Here is a 17873-nt window from a genome sequence, read left to right as displayed (position 1 = left end):
ACATGATAGTTGAATCATTTTGCTGAAGAAGTCTGTGTCTAGAAAGACACTCAAAAATGTAATTAAATGCTGTTATAATTTTTATGTTTTGTGAAACTATTAGAGGCCACGAAAGCAGAAAAATGTAGCACTATAACAAAATAAGGAAACACTTTTGAAGAATAAACACTTAACACGTAAAATTTTTAAATGGTATCTAATAAATTTTCATGTCAAATTTTTTAACCAAACATATAAAATTTTTAAATGGCAACTAATAAATCTTCATGTCAAACCTTTTAACAAAATCCACAAATTGATTATAAAAATTGAACAGTCATAAATGTCTTATGTATAAAGTTTGAAGGGAAAGTTTAAATTTCTACATTATTCTGTTTAATCAAATACTTGAGGAATTTTAGTTACTGCTGAGGAACAGTCAGTACATTTCTAAAATAATTCAGTTATGAAAATAGTATCACAATTAAGGTTTGGCATAGTAGCATTCCAGCAATCTTCAGTCATCCACAAACGTTAACCGTCCGGGCCCTTCATTCTTCATCCACCTCCTATATCTCTTCCATCTAGGGTCATTTGCTAATCTTTTCTTTAGTTCCTCTTCTTGTTCCTGTTTGTAGACCTGTAAGTATAAATAACATAAACTGACTTGACAATCCAAAGAGAAACATTTGTCATTAGCTTTATGGCATGTTTATATTTTTTCAAATATAACTTTAGGTAAAAGTTTCCAGTGAATGTATTGGTTTGTCTTCTTTTTTTTTTTTTTTTTTTTTTTTTTTTTTTTTTTCCTTTTTGCGGTATGCGGGCCTCTCACTGTTGTGGCCTCTCCCGTTGCGGAGCACAGGCTCCGGATGCGCAGGCCCAGCGGCCATGGCTCACGGGCCCAGCCGCTCCGCGGCATATGGGATCCTCCCAGACCGGGGCACGAACCCGTATCCCCTGCATCGGCAGGCGGACTCTCAACCACTGCGCCACCAGGGAGGCCCTGGTTTGTCTTCTGAAAACCATGCATCTAAGATTACTAAGCAATTAAGCACTTTAATGTTCAATGTTAAATAAAAAAGAATAACTTGTGCAAGAACTAGTAATCTTTTTCACTGATTTCTGTAACCTGGAAATACATTCTTTTCCTCCTTGAAATCATATATAAGCTGAGTTTAAAGGGTTTAAACATTTCCTCTCTACGACTAATGACCAATATTAAAGAAGCAACACTTTATTTTTCTAACATGGTACTCTGTAACTAACAGATGACTTTCAGTTTTGTTGATCCTAACCAAGGAACAAAGTGACCTTATAAATACATTTGTCTCCAAATTGAACTTACAACTACTTTTATCTTCAATGATAATTATTGGTTTTTCAAAATATTTTTAACTAAAGTTCCCAAAGAAGGTTAAATAAACCACAGAGGTTAAGAACAAAGAACATCTTTCATTCCTGTAACCTTTCGTGTATATCAGTTGAAGCTAAATGGACAAGTTTTCATAACCAATTTCACAGCCATATCAAATTTCAGAAAGAAATTATTTTACTTCCAAATTTCAGGAAGTAACAACTAAGATGACCTCATGTAATACCGTGATAATTCAGCCCAGGATAGCACTCTATGACAGAGTTTACTATATAGTGGGCAGCTTCAATTACTTAAAAGTGAAAACTTATCAAATAATTTAGGAGCTACCATGTTACCTTCCATTTTTATGTTCTTTATAAGTAGGCTGAATATATCTACTTGCCAAACCATTCTGGCAATTCATAGTACAGTTTAACACAACAAATTAGACCATACTTTAAATTTTTAGCATTAGTAAATTAAAGTATTTGAAGTTCATCTTTTTTTTTTTTTTTTTTTTTGTGGTACGCGGGCCTCTCACTGTTGTGGCCTCTCCCGTTGCGGAGCACAGGCTCAGTGGCCATGGCTCATGGGCCCAGCCGCTCCGCGGCATATGGGATCCTCCGGGATCGGGGCATGAACCCACGTCCCCTGCATCGGCAGGTGGACTCTCAACCACTATGCCACCGGGAAGCCCTGAAGTTCATCTTTTAAAAAGACAAATTATAGGTTAAAACCCCACTGTTCCACTACTAAATATAGTCAGACAGTCAACAAAAGATCTTTCTATATTTAACTCTTCGATTTCAGAAATTTGAGCACACTTCTGTGATCCCTTGTCACACACCTAGTTTTAAGTTGGTAAGGGAGGTTACAGTAATTACTCACCTCATAATTCTCCTTTATCCAAAGCTCCCGTTTAAGAAAAGTTTCTTTCTGATGATCTTCTAGACTATCAAACTGAGACTTTGACATCTTCATAGATTTACGTATGATATATAGTCTTTCTTCTTCCCCATATTCTTTGCCTTTGATGTTAAAATTATAGATCCACCGGCAATACCAGACTATATATGAGCACAGGTGAAAGGGAGCTAAGAGAATTTGAAACAGGAGAAGGTCACGGAACTGGGGTTTCTGATAGCCCCCCTTTATATCTATTTTACTTTTTATAATGTTCTTTATGATGTTCTCCTCCTCGTCACGAATTTCCTCTTTGGACTTTTTGTTTCTGCCCTTCTCTTTGGCTTTTCTCAGCAATCCCTGCTGCTTGGCAATCTCCATGGCTTGGATACGGTACTTGGGCACTGTGGCCAGGTAGCTGATTGCCTTGTTGTAGCTGTTCCACCAGCTGAAAAACTAGAATATTTAACAAAGAAAACTGGGTCATTTTTATTACCAAAATTCATCTTGGTGAACACAACGCCCCCCCCAAAACCTATTCTGATTAAAAACAGGGACCTCAATATCTTACTCTGTAAGTTGAAGATACAGTTGAATAATGCCCATGTGGACACGGGATCTCCAGGCCTGATAAGTCAGATAAGCCCTGAGCTGAGCCAAAAAGCCACTGATTCTCCACAGGAGACACCCAGGATCAGAGGATGGATCGGTGGAATCACATCACACCTGTTGATTTCACATCTTTACCATTTGACTCTTCCCTAGATCACAACTAAGAAATCCCTCTTCTTCTATTTTTTTTAAAGGTTGCAGTCTACTTACTGGAGGAAGAATCAAATGGTAAAACTAGCTGGTGAGGAGTTTCTTTCAAAAAATCCCTGGGTATAGACTCGGGCAACTCTAAACCATCTGCACATACCACAGTAATGCTCATCACATTCTGAACTGAAAGATTCAAATATGTTTGAACTCCTTACTTATTTGGACAGGAAGACATTAAGTCACTTCATAAATATATTCAACCACAAAGGGTTTTATTATCAGAAAAAGTCCTTCTCCTCATATAGTACCTCCACACATTTCAGCTATTTTACTGAATAAATACAGCAGTTGTACCAATAATATCCTGAAATATTATAGTAGCAATCTATCAGGAATAGCAAAAAAAAAAAAAAGGGACTAGGGTATTACGTTATCTAAAACAAAAAAGCAAAGTTGCCCTTCCTCTCCCTGTTGAAAAGGCAACACTACAAAAGCTGATACGTTTAAAATATACAGCTTTAGTTTTCAATAGGAATTCTTTTGTCATATCGATTGAATTTCATTTCTGGGAATTAAACTGGAGAAGTAATTCTGAAACTAGCAAATTGCTTCATTCTAGTCACTTGACTTTTTTCTTCTAGAGGAGGATATGATAGGGGTGGTTAGTTGAGGAATAATAGTAGGGAAAACTCATTTCAGGCTAAACTTGTATTTCTGTGATACTTTAAAACAACATAAAAAGTTACTGTAACACTTTTAGTCTATTTCAGTGGTTCTCATACTGAGCAGGAGTGCCCTTAGCCGTCATGTGGAAATGTGTGAGACATTTTTGTTTGTTACAGTGATGGCAAGCTCTACACTCCTGGCATTTGGCGGGTAGGTGCCAGGACTTGTTAGGCCACATTAAGGAGTTTGGCATTTTCCCCCAAGTTTAATGGGAAATCTATGAAGGTAGTTTGGTCCTCGAACAATGCAGGGGGGCACCACCCTGTGCAAAGTCTGAGTGCAGCGTATGGTTGGCCGTCCGTATGCACGGCTCCTCCCTATCCTCCGATTCAGCCAACCTCAGAAGGTGCACTGCTGCGGGTCAGCACTGCAGTTAGTGAAAAGAACCCGTGTGTAAGTGGACCACTGCAGTTCCAACCCATGTTGTTCAAGGGTCACCTGTAAATGATATGGTCTAGTTGGCATTCACTCTGGCTGTTATATGGAAAATACTCTAGAGGGGGCAACGAGAAAAAGATCTGAGTTTTTTGTTTGTTTGTTTTTGACAGTTATATAATGACATTCATGATTTCTTAGATTGCCTGCCAACAAAGATTCCAATGTTATCAACTGGTTAAATAAATATTTTTCTAACACAAAAAATTAATCTCACCTGGAAGTAAAATTCTACAAAAAGGTACTTCTAGTTCAGTTTTAACGACTAGCACTAGCCAGTGTGCACTCCTGCACATAGGTACACACATCATCAATACACACCTGAAACACTGAAATAGCACACACACTGACCAAGATCACAACTCTCACATCCACTTTAGGGGCTAAGCGCCTGCTGTAGTAGTGGTAGTAATGGCTGTAGTACTCTTCTGGGTGATCCAGCATGTAATCATAATCGTTTCGAGTTTCTTCATCCTGTGAAATAACAAGATACCCAGTTTCATGGGACGGCTCATAGAATGGTCTTAGTTAATAATCTGTTAAAGTCAAATCTAGAGTTTTGTAATTATGTAATCAATCTGAAGAAAAGAACAAACTGTTAAAATCAAAAAATTTCCCATAATTCCAAAAAGGGACACACAAATTTGTTTCCAGAACTTTAATACTAGGTATAAGGCATAATAAAAAAATTTCCTCAAATTCCTGAGGAGTATCAGTCCTCCTGGAAAAAATAAAAACACTTCAGTAGCAATGAACCATGCCTTTTTAGCCAGCGCTGCGGTGCTAATAAGGATGTCGCCGTGTTCTTATAATTTAAGAGCATGTTGACACCTACTCTCAGTAACTGTTGATAGAAAAAAAAGAATGTTTATCGCTGTTGTAGATATTCACAATCATGTCCCAACCTTGTATAGAAGGTTTTCTTTTGAAAGCAACGATTAAAACAACAAAAAAGTAGACAAAACCAGTCTATGCCCTCAAAATTGAATTATGCTCATCCCAAGGAAACATTGAGACATCGATGCAGTATAATGGTCAAAGTCTAGCTTTGTGATATCAGGCAAAAATTTTAGCTTCTCTGAGCCTCACTCTTCTTCACTCGTAAATTAGAGATATTAATAGTTGCCCTACTAATTTTACAGGGTTATTTTGTATATCAGATGACATACAGCATACAAAAACAGGTTAAAAATATGTAGTATTTCACTATTATAACACATTTTCACAGCCCAGTTCATAAATAAGGTAATATATTAGCTCTTTCTTAATCATGCAAACGTGTTGAAAAAATTATAGCATTCTGAAATGCTGCTCAAATGGTCACAAATAAAGCATTTCTTAAAACCTTCTCTAATTTTAATCAGTTTCTAAAAGGTATAAACACCAGTCTTTTACTGAGCTACATAGGTTGAAAAGCTACCAAACTAGGTTATGATTTGCTTTTTTTTTTTTAATCCCACAGGAAACCTATTTTTCAGCTTGTCTTGTTTCCAAAAAATGTTAAAGACTAAAACTACAGCAAATTCTTTACTCTCTATAAGTGAATACAACATAAACCATTATGAAACAAAATCTTTCTTTAACCTAGATGACTTCTTTCTATAATAAATTAATTATTCAACATTCATAAAGTTGCAGATTATTAGCTAAACATTTCAAAATCTGCACTTAGTGCTTTGTTACCACAGAGGCGCTGGGGTCTGTCTGTTCAGGGCCTCCTCCCGAGTCCTCCAATATGCTGTTTCTTAGATTTAAAATAAGAAGTTTGCTAATGATAAATCCTTCCTGTACCCATTAATATCATTATGTATTTTCTATTAAGAATTCTGAATTTGAATGAGCACATTCTCAGTAACAGTTCTTTTTTTAAAAAATAAATTTATTTATTTTAAATTTATTTTAATCTTATTTTTGGCTTCGTTGGGTCTTCGTTGCTGTGCGCAGGCTTTCTCTAGTTATGGTGAGTGGGCTTTCTCTAGTTATGGTGAGTGGGCTTTCTCTAGTTATGGCGAGCGGGGGCTACTCTTCGTTGCAGTGCACAGGTTTCTCGTCGCGGTGGCTTCTCTTGTTGCAGAGCATGGGCTCTCGGTGCACGGGCTTCAGTAGTTGTGGCATGCAGGCTTCGGTAGTTGTGGCTCGCAGGCTTAGTAGTTGTGACGCACAGGCTTAGTTGCTCCGCGGCATGTGGGATATTCCCGGACCAGGGCTCAAACCCGTGTCCCCTGCATTGGCAGGCGGATTCTTAACCACTGCACCACCAGGGAAGCCCTCAGTAACAGTTCTTACACTCATTACATTCAAAATATTTTTTACCTCTGACTAGAATTTGAAGCTAGATGAAGTAGTATCTAGTATAATTAGATGTAAATATATTTAAAGTCTATTCCATGGCACTGTATGGAGGGCCAATATGCGAATCATCTATTATATAAGGAAAGCTGAGCTCAGGCTGATATTATTTTCAAATTCACTCCTTGTATGTTCTCTTCCATTAGAAAAGATTTTCTCGGGAGTTCCCTGGTGGCCTACTGGTTAGGATTCCAGCCTTTCACTGCCATGGCCTGGGTTCAATCCCTGGTAGGGGAACTGAGATCCCGCAAGCTGCGTGCCACACGCCTCAACTGTCAGTCCATTATTCCTCCTATAAGCCATCATCATATTCTAGAGTTTCTAACCTTAAGAGGGTAAAACGTTACAGGTCATACAGATAGCTCTGAAGACTAAAGCCTGTGTCCCTTGATGTATTTCATTCTGAGTACTTCAAGACATCCTTTGAGAATTTTTCCATTCTCCCTCCATTTTTTTGCCCTTTTGGCTAATTTTATAGATATGCTCTGCTTTTGGCCTGAATTCGTTGCCTTTTAAACTCAGCCTCCCAATCTTGGCAGATGCTTTTTGAAATGTATTTCTTCAAACACGATTCTTCTCCTTGCTCCAACTAGATTACAAGTAGTTTTGAAACTAACTGCCCCCCTGAGATGAGATTCCTACAGTCCTCCAGCATCACTATCTCTGCACAGTCCATTGCCCATTCTGACTGTCTGTACTCCTCCCGGTTGAAGTATACAGCAGGATCTGTGAGTGTCAATGAAATCTGCTCTGTGAGTGTCAATGAAATCTGCTCTGTGAATGTCATGCGTCTAGTGGCTGTTCTCTTGTTTGTTCTCTTATCTTAGTGAAGGTCACAGTCCATAGAATGCAGATATCCTTCTTCAAGCTTTTCACCCATATCTTCCCCCAGAGTCACCATCTTCTCACTGGTCCCTAGATTTGTGACTTCATCAAGTCCAGAGCTTCATTTAACAGGATGGTCAGCTAATGCTCCAGTACCAGCAACTCCAAAATTTATACCTTATGTCTAGCCTCTCTACTGTAACCAGAGCCTGTAGGGTCTATTCAGGGCCCTCTATAATGAGTCCTCAGACTACCTCATCCCTGTAAAAGGTTTCAGGGTCAAGTCTGACTTCTCTTAGAATGGTTTTCTTTTCCTTGGGGCCACCATAATTTCATGACCCTGTTTTGGTCATGATTAGAGACAAGAAGGTCTGCGATCTCCTTGTTACAGCATTTATTCAGCCACAATCTTCTTTCTTTAATGTGTTTAAAGCTTTCTCTCCAGAATGAAGAAAATGGATTTTAGGCTGAGGCATGCATAATACACTTTACAAGGTTGTTCAAGGTTGGCACAAATTGAAGAGTTAGGGATTCTCAACAATCTAAGTCAAAGTCCTACTCTTCAGTAGCCTACTAAGTTTAGAATCAACCTAATAAGAACACAGGATACCAGGAATATTAGCAAAAAAGAAAAGACAGACTGGGACCCAATTAGAGAGTTTCACGTACATTCTTACATATTTTTACCATATATTTATTTTTAATACCATATATTTATTTTTTCTCCTACCCATCTTGGGACTAAAGTAGCCTCACAGTTTTTTTGTTTGTTCTGTCCAATGCTTCCCAGTGTCTAGTAAGGTAAGTTCAATTTTCCTTGTCATGCAACAAGGCCTCCATAACTGACCCAAACTTACCTACTTAAGAAACATCTTATCACTCTCCCTTCTTTTGCCCATAGCAAACATTCGGATAGCAATTTCTGGAATTTGGTGTGTTATTCAAGTACAGCATGCTCTTCTATATCTATGACTGAACAGATAATTCACTTTAACTCAAATGCCCATGCCTTTCTTCCAACCTCATGGGCTCCTATTAATCCTTTAGAACATAAACATTAGTAGACAGATTTAGACCACTCTTATTACACTTATTACCTATTTATTATAGCACTTATCACATTGTAATCATCAGTTTTTTTTCTTTTCCTTGAATGAGAACTTCTAGAAGGCAGGTAGGGTGATTCCTTAATCTCTGTATATCCAAGGCCTAGCACAGTGCCTGGCATTCAATAAATATTATTTCAAAACTGAATGAAATTTTGTAAAGGCTCTCCCTCACTCTAGACATCTCTCCAGCCACACAGGTCTCCATCTCACCAGGAAGGCAAGATGGGTGATTATGCCACAAAAACTTGGGCTTGGCAGAAATGACTGCTTGATTTCATAGCTTATGAAGATATGCTAATGTGGCTAAAATAGCTTAAACCTTAAAACAGTGTAATATCTTACCTTTCAATAAGGTAGTACTTTTTCTTTCAGCAATTTTGTGGATCTTAAGGTCCCAGGGTCAGGAGATTCCAACTTCTTTCCAAAACCAAAACCTTTATACTTGTTTCTTCCTCCTCTCTGTCCTGAGCCTTGACAAGCAGGGCAATAAGCTCCTTGTTTCTAATCTCTACAGGAAAAAATGGTGCTTCTGCTGGTGTCCACTCCACTCCCAATCCTCTTGGGCATATGCAGGAGGACTGGAACATAACCACCAATATCTAGATCAAAAGTGAACAAGAGGAAACCCACAAGCAAAGAAAGCACTGAATCCTTCCTTCTCTTATGAAAATGATCATTCCCCCCCTCCCCAGAGGCAAAAATATATTATGTTCTTGTCCTTGAAAGAAATAATGAATTGTTTGATTTCAATAAACATAAATTGCAATAATTAGATATTGCAGCCAGGTTCACATTAAAAATCTTCGATTGTACAAATAACAGAAACCATTTAGGATGGCAAAGGCCAAGAATCAATAATATATGAAAATATAGTAATAGTTTGTTCATTCTTAAATATATATAGTAATCCTGTTTTTAAGAGAAATACACATACAAATGATCCTTTAAAAAAATAACATCTGTTCCCCTAAATTTTTTTCCAGGCCATTACACCCTACTAAAGAGGAAGAAAGTTAACTGCTCTGAGTTTTCATTTCTCTTCCTGTTCCCTACCCACCAGCCACTCGTGCAACTATCTTCTACATCTTCTCTTCTCAGTCTACATGTGGTCACAGCAACTTCCATCATTTGCAGTATCACCTATATATCATATACGAGTGACACTCAGATCTGCTTTCCCTGCTCCTACTATTTTCAGATACCTCCTGAACATTTCCTAAATGTAACATAAATATCTCAGATTCAACACGCTCAAAACCCACATCTGCTCCTGTGTCTCAGTTAACGGTATTACCATCTACTTGGTTACCTGAGCTTTAAAAAACCTTAGTTACTTTCAGTTCAGAAAATAGTTATGCAGGGCCTTAAGCCATGTGCTGAGCACAAAGGAGGATAAAAAAACAAATAAATTAAGGACCTGGCCTCAACAACTCTCCCATCTACAAGAAGAATCTAGCAAGCAAGAAGAGCACAATTCAATGTACTAAGGACTAACTGTGCCTGAGACCACTGGTAATGGGATTCACAGAAGGCATGAAATGAGTGCTAGATCCTGAAAAGGAAGTAAGATGTGGTAAAATTTGTTCCAGGCAAGGGGAACAGCAAGTGTTAAGGTACAGAAGCATCAGTGTATAGAACAGATTCAGTGAAGCTTAAGCACTGGGGAAGTTTAGGGAAGAAAGGAGTAGTGTAACTGTGGCCAGGAAGATAGGTTTGGATAAGAACCACAGGGGATCTTATATGCCATGCTAAAGTGTTAGGGTGTTACTGTCTGTGCTATTCAAACATAAAATGTTTTCAAGTATGAGAAAAATAAATAGCATTGAGTAGAAGTATATATTTTTGGACGATAACTCTGATAGAATTGTAAAGAAAGGAATGAGGGAGAAACAGATTTTAGAGACTAAGAAGTAGAACAAATAGGACTTAGTGATGAAAGGGGTACAGGAATCAATCATGTTGAGCATGATAGTGATGTTTCTAATTATAGTCACTGTGTGAACCATGTTATTCTAAGAATAAAGGAAGAGGACAGCAAGTGTGGAGAAGATTGTGGAAGATTTTGAAATGGGGAGGAAAGAAAATTACTGGATAGCTTTTCAATGCCTGGAGCCTCCAAGGATTATCGATTCCTGTAGGAGGGGTGTGCCTTTATTTGTCTTTGAAAAGTCTATTTTAACTTTGTAGAGAAAGAAGTAACTTGTAGAAAACTGGAAGTAATGCAAATAATTCTTAGTCACAAAAAGACAAATTGTGACCAGTGGAATTAAGGAAACTGATAACTGCCTTGTCATATTGACCAGTATTACAGGCATTTCAGCACTCCTTGTCTTGACTGTAAACTGTGTGGCACTTTTCCTCTTTTGAACTGGTTTTAATATCTTACTGGTTCCCTCATTAATTAATGAATTAAATAAAATCTTTGACACATGTTCATTTTGTATTTGTACAAGAGTCAACCTCTTTTAAAATTTATGCTTTAACAAAGAAAACAGGATTAGTTTCATGTATAATTTTGGGTACCTGTGCTACAAATGAGAGACAATTGAAAAATATGAACCTAGAGAATACACGGATTTCAGGGTTGTCAAGGATGTCGTTGAGTTTCATCAGGACAAGCTTAGAAAATAAAAAGAAAAGAGTACCCAAAGGACAGGACTCTAAGGAAATGGAATGTTTATGGTGAAGGCAGAGGAAAAGAAATACAGACTAAAAGAAATGGCTAGAAAGCTTGGAGAAAGGGGAGAGAATTACATGAAGGGAGTCAAGGGAGAACAGCTTAAAGAACTATGGGGTCAACATCAAATGCCACAAATAGTTCCAAAAGGAAGAGCAGCCCTCTTATCTGATGCTTAGAACATCACTATTCATCTTACAAAGAACAGCTCCAGAACGTGTGCTGATACACATGTCATTCTATGACTGTTTAAATGAAAGGGGGACGAGGAAGTAAGGATAGCCAACAATGAAGAAAGAAGAAAAATGTGACCATAGCTTTAAAAGAAGCAAAATTAAGGAATGAGAAATTAACCAAATAAGAGATTCTTACATTACCAAAGAGGGATGATAAGATTCCAGAAGACTAAGATGGAAATAAAATGCGTTCAGCCACGAATACCTTCCTGCCTTCCCCCAACCCATCTTCCATATTGTTCCCAGAACCTTCTTTCTGAAACAAACATCAGATTGTGTTACTTATGCACTTTAAAACCTCTGGTAACTCTTCAATACATAAGGTTCACATGCCTGAACACAGCTTGAAGGGTCAATCCCAAACTATTTCCAGTCTCCTGAAACATTCTCCCTACCATGCACCTGACAGGCTTCTAACCTAGAAACAGTAGATCCCCTACGGTCTCTAAAAATACAGTAAGGGTCTTTGTGCTCTGACTATCTCAAAATATTGTTTACCCATGATAAATTTGCACAAGCAAAATCAAAACGTCAAGTGCTTGGTTTCTGGCTAGAATTATATCAACTCAGTAGTTTTTGTGTTACTCAAAAAAGCTCTGATGGGTTGTTGATACCATCATGTGTCAGGTAGTCACAGCACTAGATTTAAACACATCTGGTGTATAATCAACCTTGGCCATAAGTAGGGAATAACAGGTGAAATTTTAAGGGATGAGTAAAAAATAAACAACACTTAAGGGTTCACAGCAGAAATAGCAAATGTGGCACATAAAGTACCACACCCTTCTTCTGGGCCCATGGGAGAACAGTTTAACATGTCATCTTTTCCACTACACCCAGACAAGGCCCCCAGATTTACAAGTGCTACATGGAGTTGAGACCAATTACAGTTGGCATGTGAAATGAAAATTATCTGCCATCAAGCTTACTTAACTTGGCTGTTTATCAGCCTCACAACTGTAATAGAAATTTACATCATTTCTGTTAGTTTTATGAATACCCAATTATTATGAATGACTGATTAAAATCTGGATCGATGCTGGAAAAGAAAAATAGTAATGCCAATAAATGCAGTTAATTTTTTTCCTCCAAAACGAAGAGTCCCTGGGAAAAGCATAATAAAAGTGATCCTACATCCCATTCCTGGAACTAGCCTTGCACACTCATGACTCCATGTTTTCGTGGATCAAGACCTTTCTCTACCAGAAATGTCCCTCCACAGTCAACCTTGGTGACTGTTCTGGATCCAAATCAAAGAGTACATTCTTCTCCAATCCTCTGAGAAGAAATAATTGTGTTCTCTCAGTGCTGCAATATAATCTACACGTTTTTATTATATAACTTAGATAAATAATAACCAAACAATAAGTATCTGTATCCTTCTTATATTAAAAGCTTAAAGGCAGGAACTGTGCCTTTTTCATTGTTATGGTCTCCTCCCCCAGCACCTATGTCAGTACCAGTTAGAGAAAGGGTTAAGCAAATATACAAAGGGAGTACAATAAACAGTAACCATAATAGGGCTGGAAGTTCATAATCCCCTTTTTGTCAAATCATTCTTAAGTGCTAAAGCCCTGCCACATCAACCAGACTGGCAAAAAGAAACTGACATGTTCCTGTGACTTCCCTGCCAAGACAAGGCTGGAGGAGCATAAAGCTCTCTCTACGCATCCCTTCAATTTATCAGATAACCTGCACGCCAGTAATACCTCCAAGACCTTTTCCATGTTCTTCTCTCATGATCTTGTAAAATGCTGTCAAACTCTACCATTTTCTACCAATTACAGTTTTTCTAAGTGCATCCTTACCACCTATTCCCTCATCTGCTTATTTCTATGCCATCCTTCTCATTTTATCTAATTCATCCAGTTTGTATCTATATCAAAAATAATTAATGTTCTCAAAAACCCTGAGAAAATAATTTCTCCTTAAAAACAGAAGTGTAATTTTTCTCTCATGCAGGAATTTTTCATTCATACCCATCCAATCTACTTTATCTGTACCACTCTTTAAAACTACAATTAATTTGGGATAAAATGCCAAAGTAGGCTTCACATAACAATGTCAAAACGCCAGAAATCCACTTTCGATTTCCATCCTATCTGAATCTATCTCCAGATAGGAGTTTTTATTTTACAAGCATTCATTATCTATGTGCCAGACACTGTGCTAGGTGCCATGGATATACATGCAAAAATGAAGTTTAGTGGAGAGGGGAGAAGGGCCACTCAGGATATACAGTGCAGTGTGATAAGTGCTATATCCACATGAAAAGATCCAGTGTTGACAGAGCGAGTGAGAGTCTGTTTACTTAACTTCCAAAGTCCATGTGTCCCTGAATCCCCAGTAGTCAAATACACTAAATAGTTATTTCATCGTCTTAACTCACATTATGAAACAAATATAAAGCAGTGTGTGAAATCATAATGGTTTCAAGTCCTGCTGAGACCTAGAGGTTTAAGTTATTTGAGAATATGAACTAAGCATGACTTGGTAAAAGCATCTGACAAGTCCCTTTGCCTTCCATTATTACCCATCCTTCTTTTTCTGGTTTTTCTCAATCTCTCTATTCACAGGTAGAATCTCTGTTGCTATGAAAACAATGACCAACTGTGATAGTATCTCCTTGTCTGACCAACTGCATTTAAATCATGTTAGTATCCTTATTTTTTAACAATTTGCATCTAAACTCTCTCTCAGAGGCATTTATTTAACCAAGACAACTTCAGAGTCATAAATCCACTATATCTTACACAAATATAATTCTCATTTTGGTCATTCAGAGATGCTTGGTTGTTATAAGTTTTGATGGAACACCACTGTAAGATTATAATAAGCATATAATATAGCTTTTTATATCATACATGTTAAAAATGCTAAGAGACTTGAACAGACCAAGAATAAGAAATTAAGAAGGTTATCAAAAAATTATGGGGAGAGAAAAAAGGCTCCTGGCTCCAATGAACTTACAACTAATTTATTTCCGATTTCACAAAAGAAACAATTTCTGTTAGATGCACTGTTCCAGAGATGGAATCTATCTGGGCATTCTACAAAGCAAATGTAGAATCAACTTTTCCCTCCACATGCCAGCAATAACTGAACGTGGCTGTGAAGGAGGACACAGTCTTCCCAAGCCCCTCCCTCCTCTTCAGCTCTCACAGGGTTTATTGCTATTCTTTATGGAGAAATATATAGCGTCTATACAAAAAGAGCAAATAGAAATGAAATGCGGTCCCAGGTCTGCAGTTGCTGCCCCCATGAGATGATATATGGAATTTCAGGTAGGCTTCTGCGGCTCGTCTTCATTCCAGAGCCACTGGAACTTATCAGCTTCTCTCACTATTCTATCTGACCTGCTCGTAGTAAAGGCCAGGTGGACCTCTTATCCCTCACAAGCCCTCTTTCCAGTCTGTGGATATAATCCAAGCAAAACAGTGGTTGCATCCCTGTTGCCTCAAGGGGATGACCGCAGTTTATCAGATCTCTGCATTACCCAGAAATGATACCGTCTGGCAACCTTCTCACAATTCTCCATTATGACAGCAATAAAATCAGACAACCCTGTTTGTTTTTAATAACTTCTTCCACACATGGCAAGTCAAAGTCCTCTTCCTTATTCCAGGAGAGAGCATCTGCAATGAAGTGTTTTAAAAAGTTTCTGAAGGGGGCTTCCCTGGTGGCGCAGTGGTTGAGAGTCCACCTGCCGATGCAGGGGACGCGGGTTCGTGCCCCGGTCTGGGAGGATCCCACATGCCGCGGAGCGGCTGGGCCCGTGAGCCACGGCTGCTGAGCCTGCGCGTCGGGAGCCTGTGCTCCGCAACGGGAGAGCCCACAACAGTGAGAGGCCCGCGTACTGAAAAAAAAAAAAAAAAAAAAAAAAAGTTTCTGAAGGTGTTCCACTTGGAAGTGGAACCCCTATCTATCTCTATAAATTTAACATGGGAGTTTTCATAGAGCCCAACTAAGTCTGATTTCCATGGGTCCAAACCAAGCCCAGACACCCCTTTTCTCTCACAGATAATTTCCGTTCTCCTGCAGTAATAACGAGTGGGGTTGGGGAAGCTATAGAACGCTCTCTCCCACCCTCCATCAGTGCAACTCCAATTCTAGTTTCCTGTTTGGAGGCATTTGCTGCTACCGCAAACCTGTCCCAATCAAGAGTAAGTGTTACTTTCTCCAGACATGTTAGTTTTTAACTGCCTCAAAGTTCCTTGTTCTTGAGTGGACACATTATTTTATTGAGCTTTTTATTAGCTCACAAGTCAGTGCTAAACTCGTAGCAGCATTTAGAGGCAAACATTACAGCCAGGTCAGCCTCTGAATTTGTCTCTTCGAGAAAAGGGCAAGAATATTTAGAGTCCTGGGATTCCTCCCAGCCAGATTTTCTATAGTCTCTATTTCTTGGCACTTTTTTTCAAAGTTCTTACTATCATGCTCACCATTTTCATGCCAAATCTCCCCATCTCCAACCCCAGCAGAAGGGAACAGTCGCCACTGTTTCTGCCGCCTCTCTTCTGGAAGTTCTCCACCTGCCCAGTGCTCCCTCTTGTGCCACGAGGGCTTTGGAGGACCAGTGGCAGGCCTTCTGGATGCTCGTCTGGACCACTATCTTTCCTCACTGCAGAAAAGCAGACTGGAGCTTCACATGCTGGGCCGCCTTGAATGAAGTTCTTTCCCATCTTTCTGAAGTCTTTCCTCAATCACTCTCTATCCCAAATAATAGGCAACCAAGCCCTCCGGCCTCAGCACTTTCCCAACCCCCCCATTCCTCAGTTAACTGCCAATAAAAATTACATCTCACCAATGCTGGTGAGAATTTAGTGAATTTCATGACTCCATATTATCCAAAGTGCTCTGGAAAGTAAGCCATTAACTCCTTGACTCAGTATTTTCAGCTCTGGAAATCTAACCTGGAAACATAATCCATGGTTAAATTATAGCATACCCACTCAAAGTAGTCACCAAAAGCAGACGATACAGCAACATGGAAAACTCTGCCTCAAAAAGAAAAGAAAAGAAAAAGCTAGAAAAAAGTACCCTACAACTGCAACTCCTGTTGCATTAGCATGATGGGGCCCTTGAAGCAGTAACACTTCCACCAAATATGTTTTGTACTTAGTGATTTCTTATGGTTTGCTTTTCCCAGCAGAAGAAAACAGGATCAGGCTAAATCTCCCCATCCCCACAAGACTCAATAAAACCTTTGGCAAATGACTACACATATACTCACAAAATACTTCCTAGAAATTCTCAGTCTTGAAACCCAAGTCATTAAGCACCTATTTGCAGGTCCTGTATAGGGGGTTTCTCATTCATCATTTAACCTCATAACAACCCGTGGAGCAGGCATCATGGCCTTAATTGTGCCTATGAAGAAACAGGTACTCTGACCTATTAAGTCACTATCCAAGGTCATACAGGGGTGTTCAGAGCCGGAGTCAAACATCCAGTGTTCTTCTTAGTATTTTTCTACATCCTTAAACCCAAGCTAAATGTCACAATTAATACCATCCCCAGAAACCAAGTTTCTGTCATCTCAAATTCGGGCGATCTCACCGTCACTGGAGCCCTTTCCTGTGTTCTATCACAGATCTTGGGAATAATAATCACCCTGCTTTCCGAGAGTGAGCTGCACGTTATTAAAACATTTTCACTAAATCGTAAGAAGCCCAAAGCTTTGCATAAAAAAGACTGTAACAAAAAGGAGAGGGCTGGCTGCCCTCCAAGACCGAGGGTGTTCCCATCTTTGTCAGTGGGCCGTATGCGCTCTCTCACGTGGGGAAGCGCGAGCATCCTAAGGGTGGTGGCGGTGGTCGCGCCCGGCGCCAGAGTCACAGGGAGCCTCGCTCCACGGGCCAGGGCCCGAAAGGGCCACGCCGCGCGCTTCGCCAGCGGGTCCTCGCAGCCCATCCGCGCCCCCAGGCTTACCTTAAGAGTCTCGTAGGCGGTGGCCACCAGCAGGAAGGCCTCCTCAGCGCTCTGCGGCGTCCGTCCGGGGCCCTCGTCGCCGGGCTCGGGCCGGTAGCGGTCGGGGTGGTAGCGCCGAGCCAGCTGGCGATAGGCCCGCGCGATCTCCGCCTTGCCCGCCGTGCGGCTCACCCCCAGCACCTCGTAGCAGTCCCGCGTGCCGCAGTAGAGCCCTTCCACCAGGGCCGCCGCGGGCCGCGGCAGCAGCACAGCCAGCAGCAGGGGCGGCAGCAGCACCAACCAGCGCCGGCCGGTAGCGCCGGCTCCCCGGCGCGGAGCGATCGGCGTCGCCATCCCGGCTGGGCCACGGCTCCACTAGCCCAGCCGCACCCCGGCACTCCACCGCGCGCCCGGCTGGGCTGCTAGACCCAGATCCACGTCAGCACGCGGCGCCTCCGCGCAGGCGCACCGGGCGCGGCTGCTTCAACCACTTCCGTCACGACCGTTGCTGGGGAGCAGGACGCTTCAGTCGCGCGGCTGCTTCCGCTGTGTCTGTGAACGCGTTCCTAGTCCCAGAGGATTTGTCCTTAGTTGGACGTACCTAA

The 17873-nt window shown here is 40.2% G+C and overlaps 2 protein-coding genes across 2 annotated transcripts in view; one reads left to right on the top strand and one right to left on the bottom strand.

Annotated features, from left to right (window-relative positions):
• Positions 1–17873, top strand: part of PTGR1 (prostaglandin reductase 1) — a 55578-nt gene that overhangs the window by 8851 nt on the left and 28854 nt on the right. The gene's annotated exons all lie outside the window — the stretch shown is intronic.
• On the bottom strand, positions 192–17710 carry LOC309798498 (dnaJ homolog subfamily C member 25). The gene is made up of 4 exons (XM_082611063.1): positions 17290–17710; positions 4484–4636; positions 2225–2695; positions 192–619 (listed from the first exon to the last, which is right to left on the bottom strand). The coding sequence occupies exons 1-4, from the start codon at positions 17620–17622 to the stop codon at positions 497–499; spliced, it is 1080 nt and encodes a 359-aa protein (XP_082467189.1). The 5' UTR covers positions 17623–17710; the 3' UTR covers positions 192–496.

The sequence above is a fragment of the Mesoplodon mirus genome, assembly GCF_964341445.2.
Source record: "Mesoplodon mirus genome assembly, chromosome: 1".
NCBI classification, from domain to species: Eukaryota; Metazoa; Chordata; class Mammalia; order Artiodactyla; family Ziphiidae; genus Mesoplodon; species Mesoplodon mirus.
The sequence above is the reverse complement of the archived record's forward strand: the minus strand, read 5'-3'. Positions and strand labels throughout refer to the sequence as shown.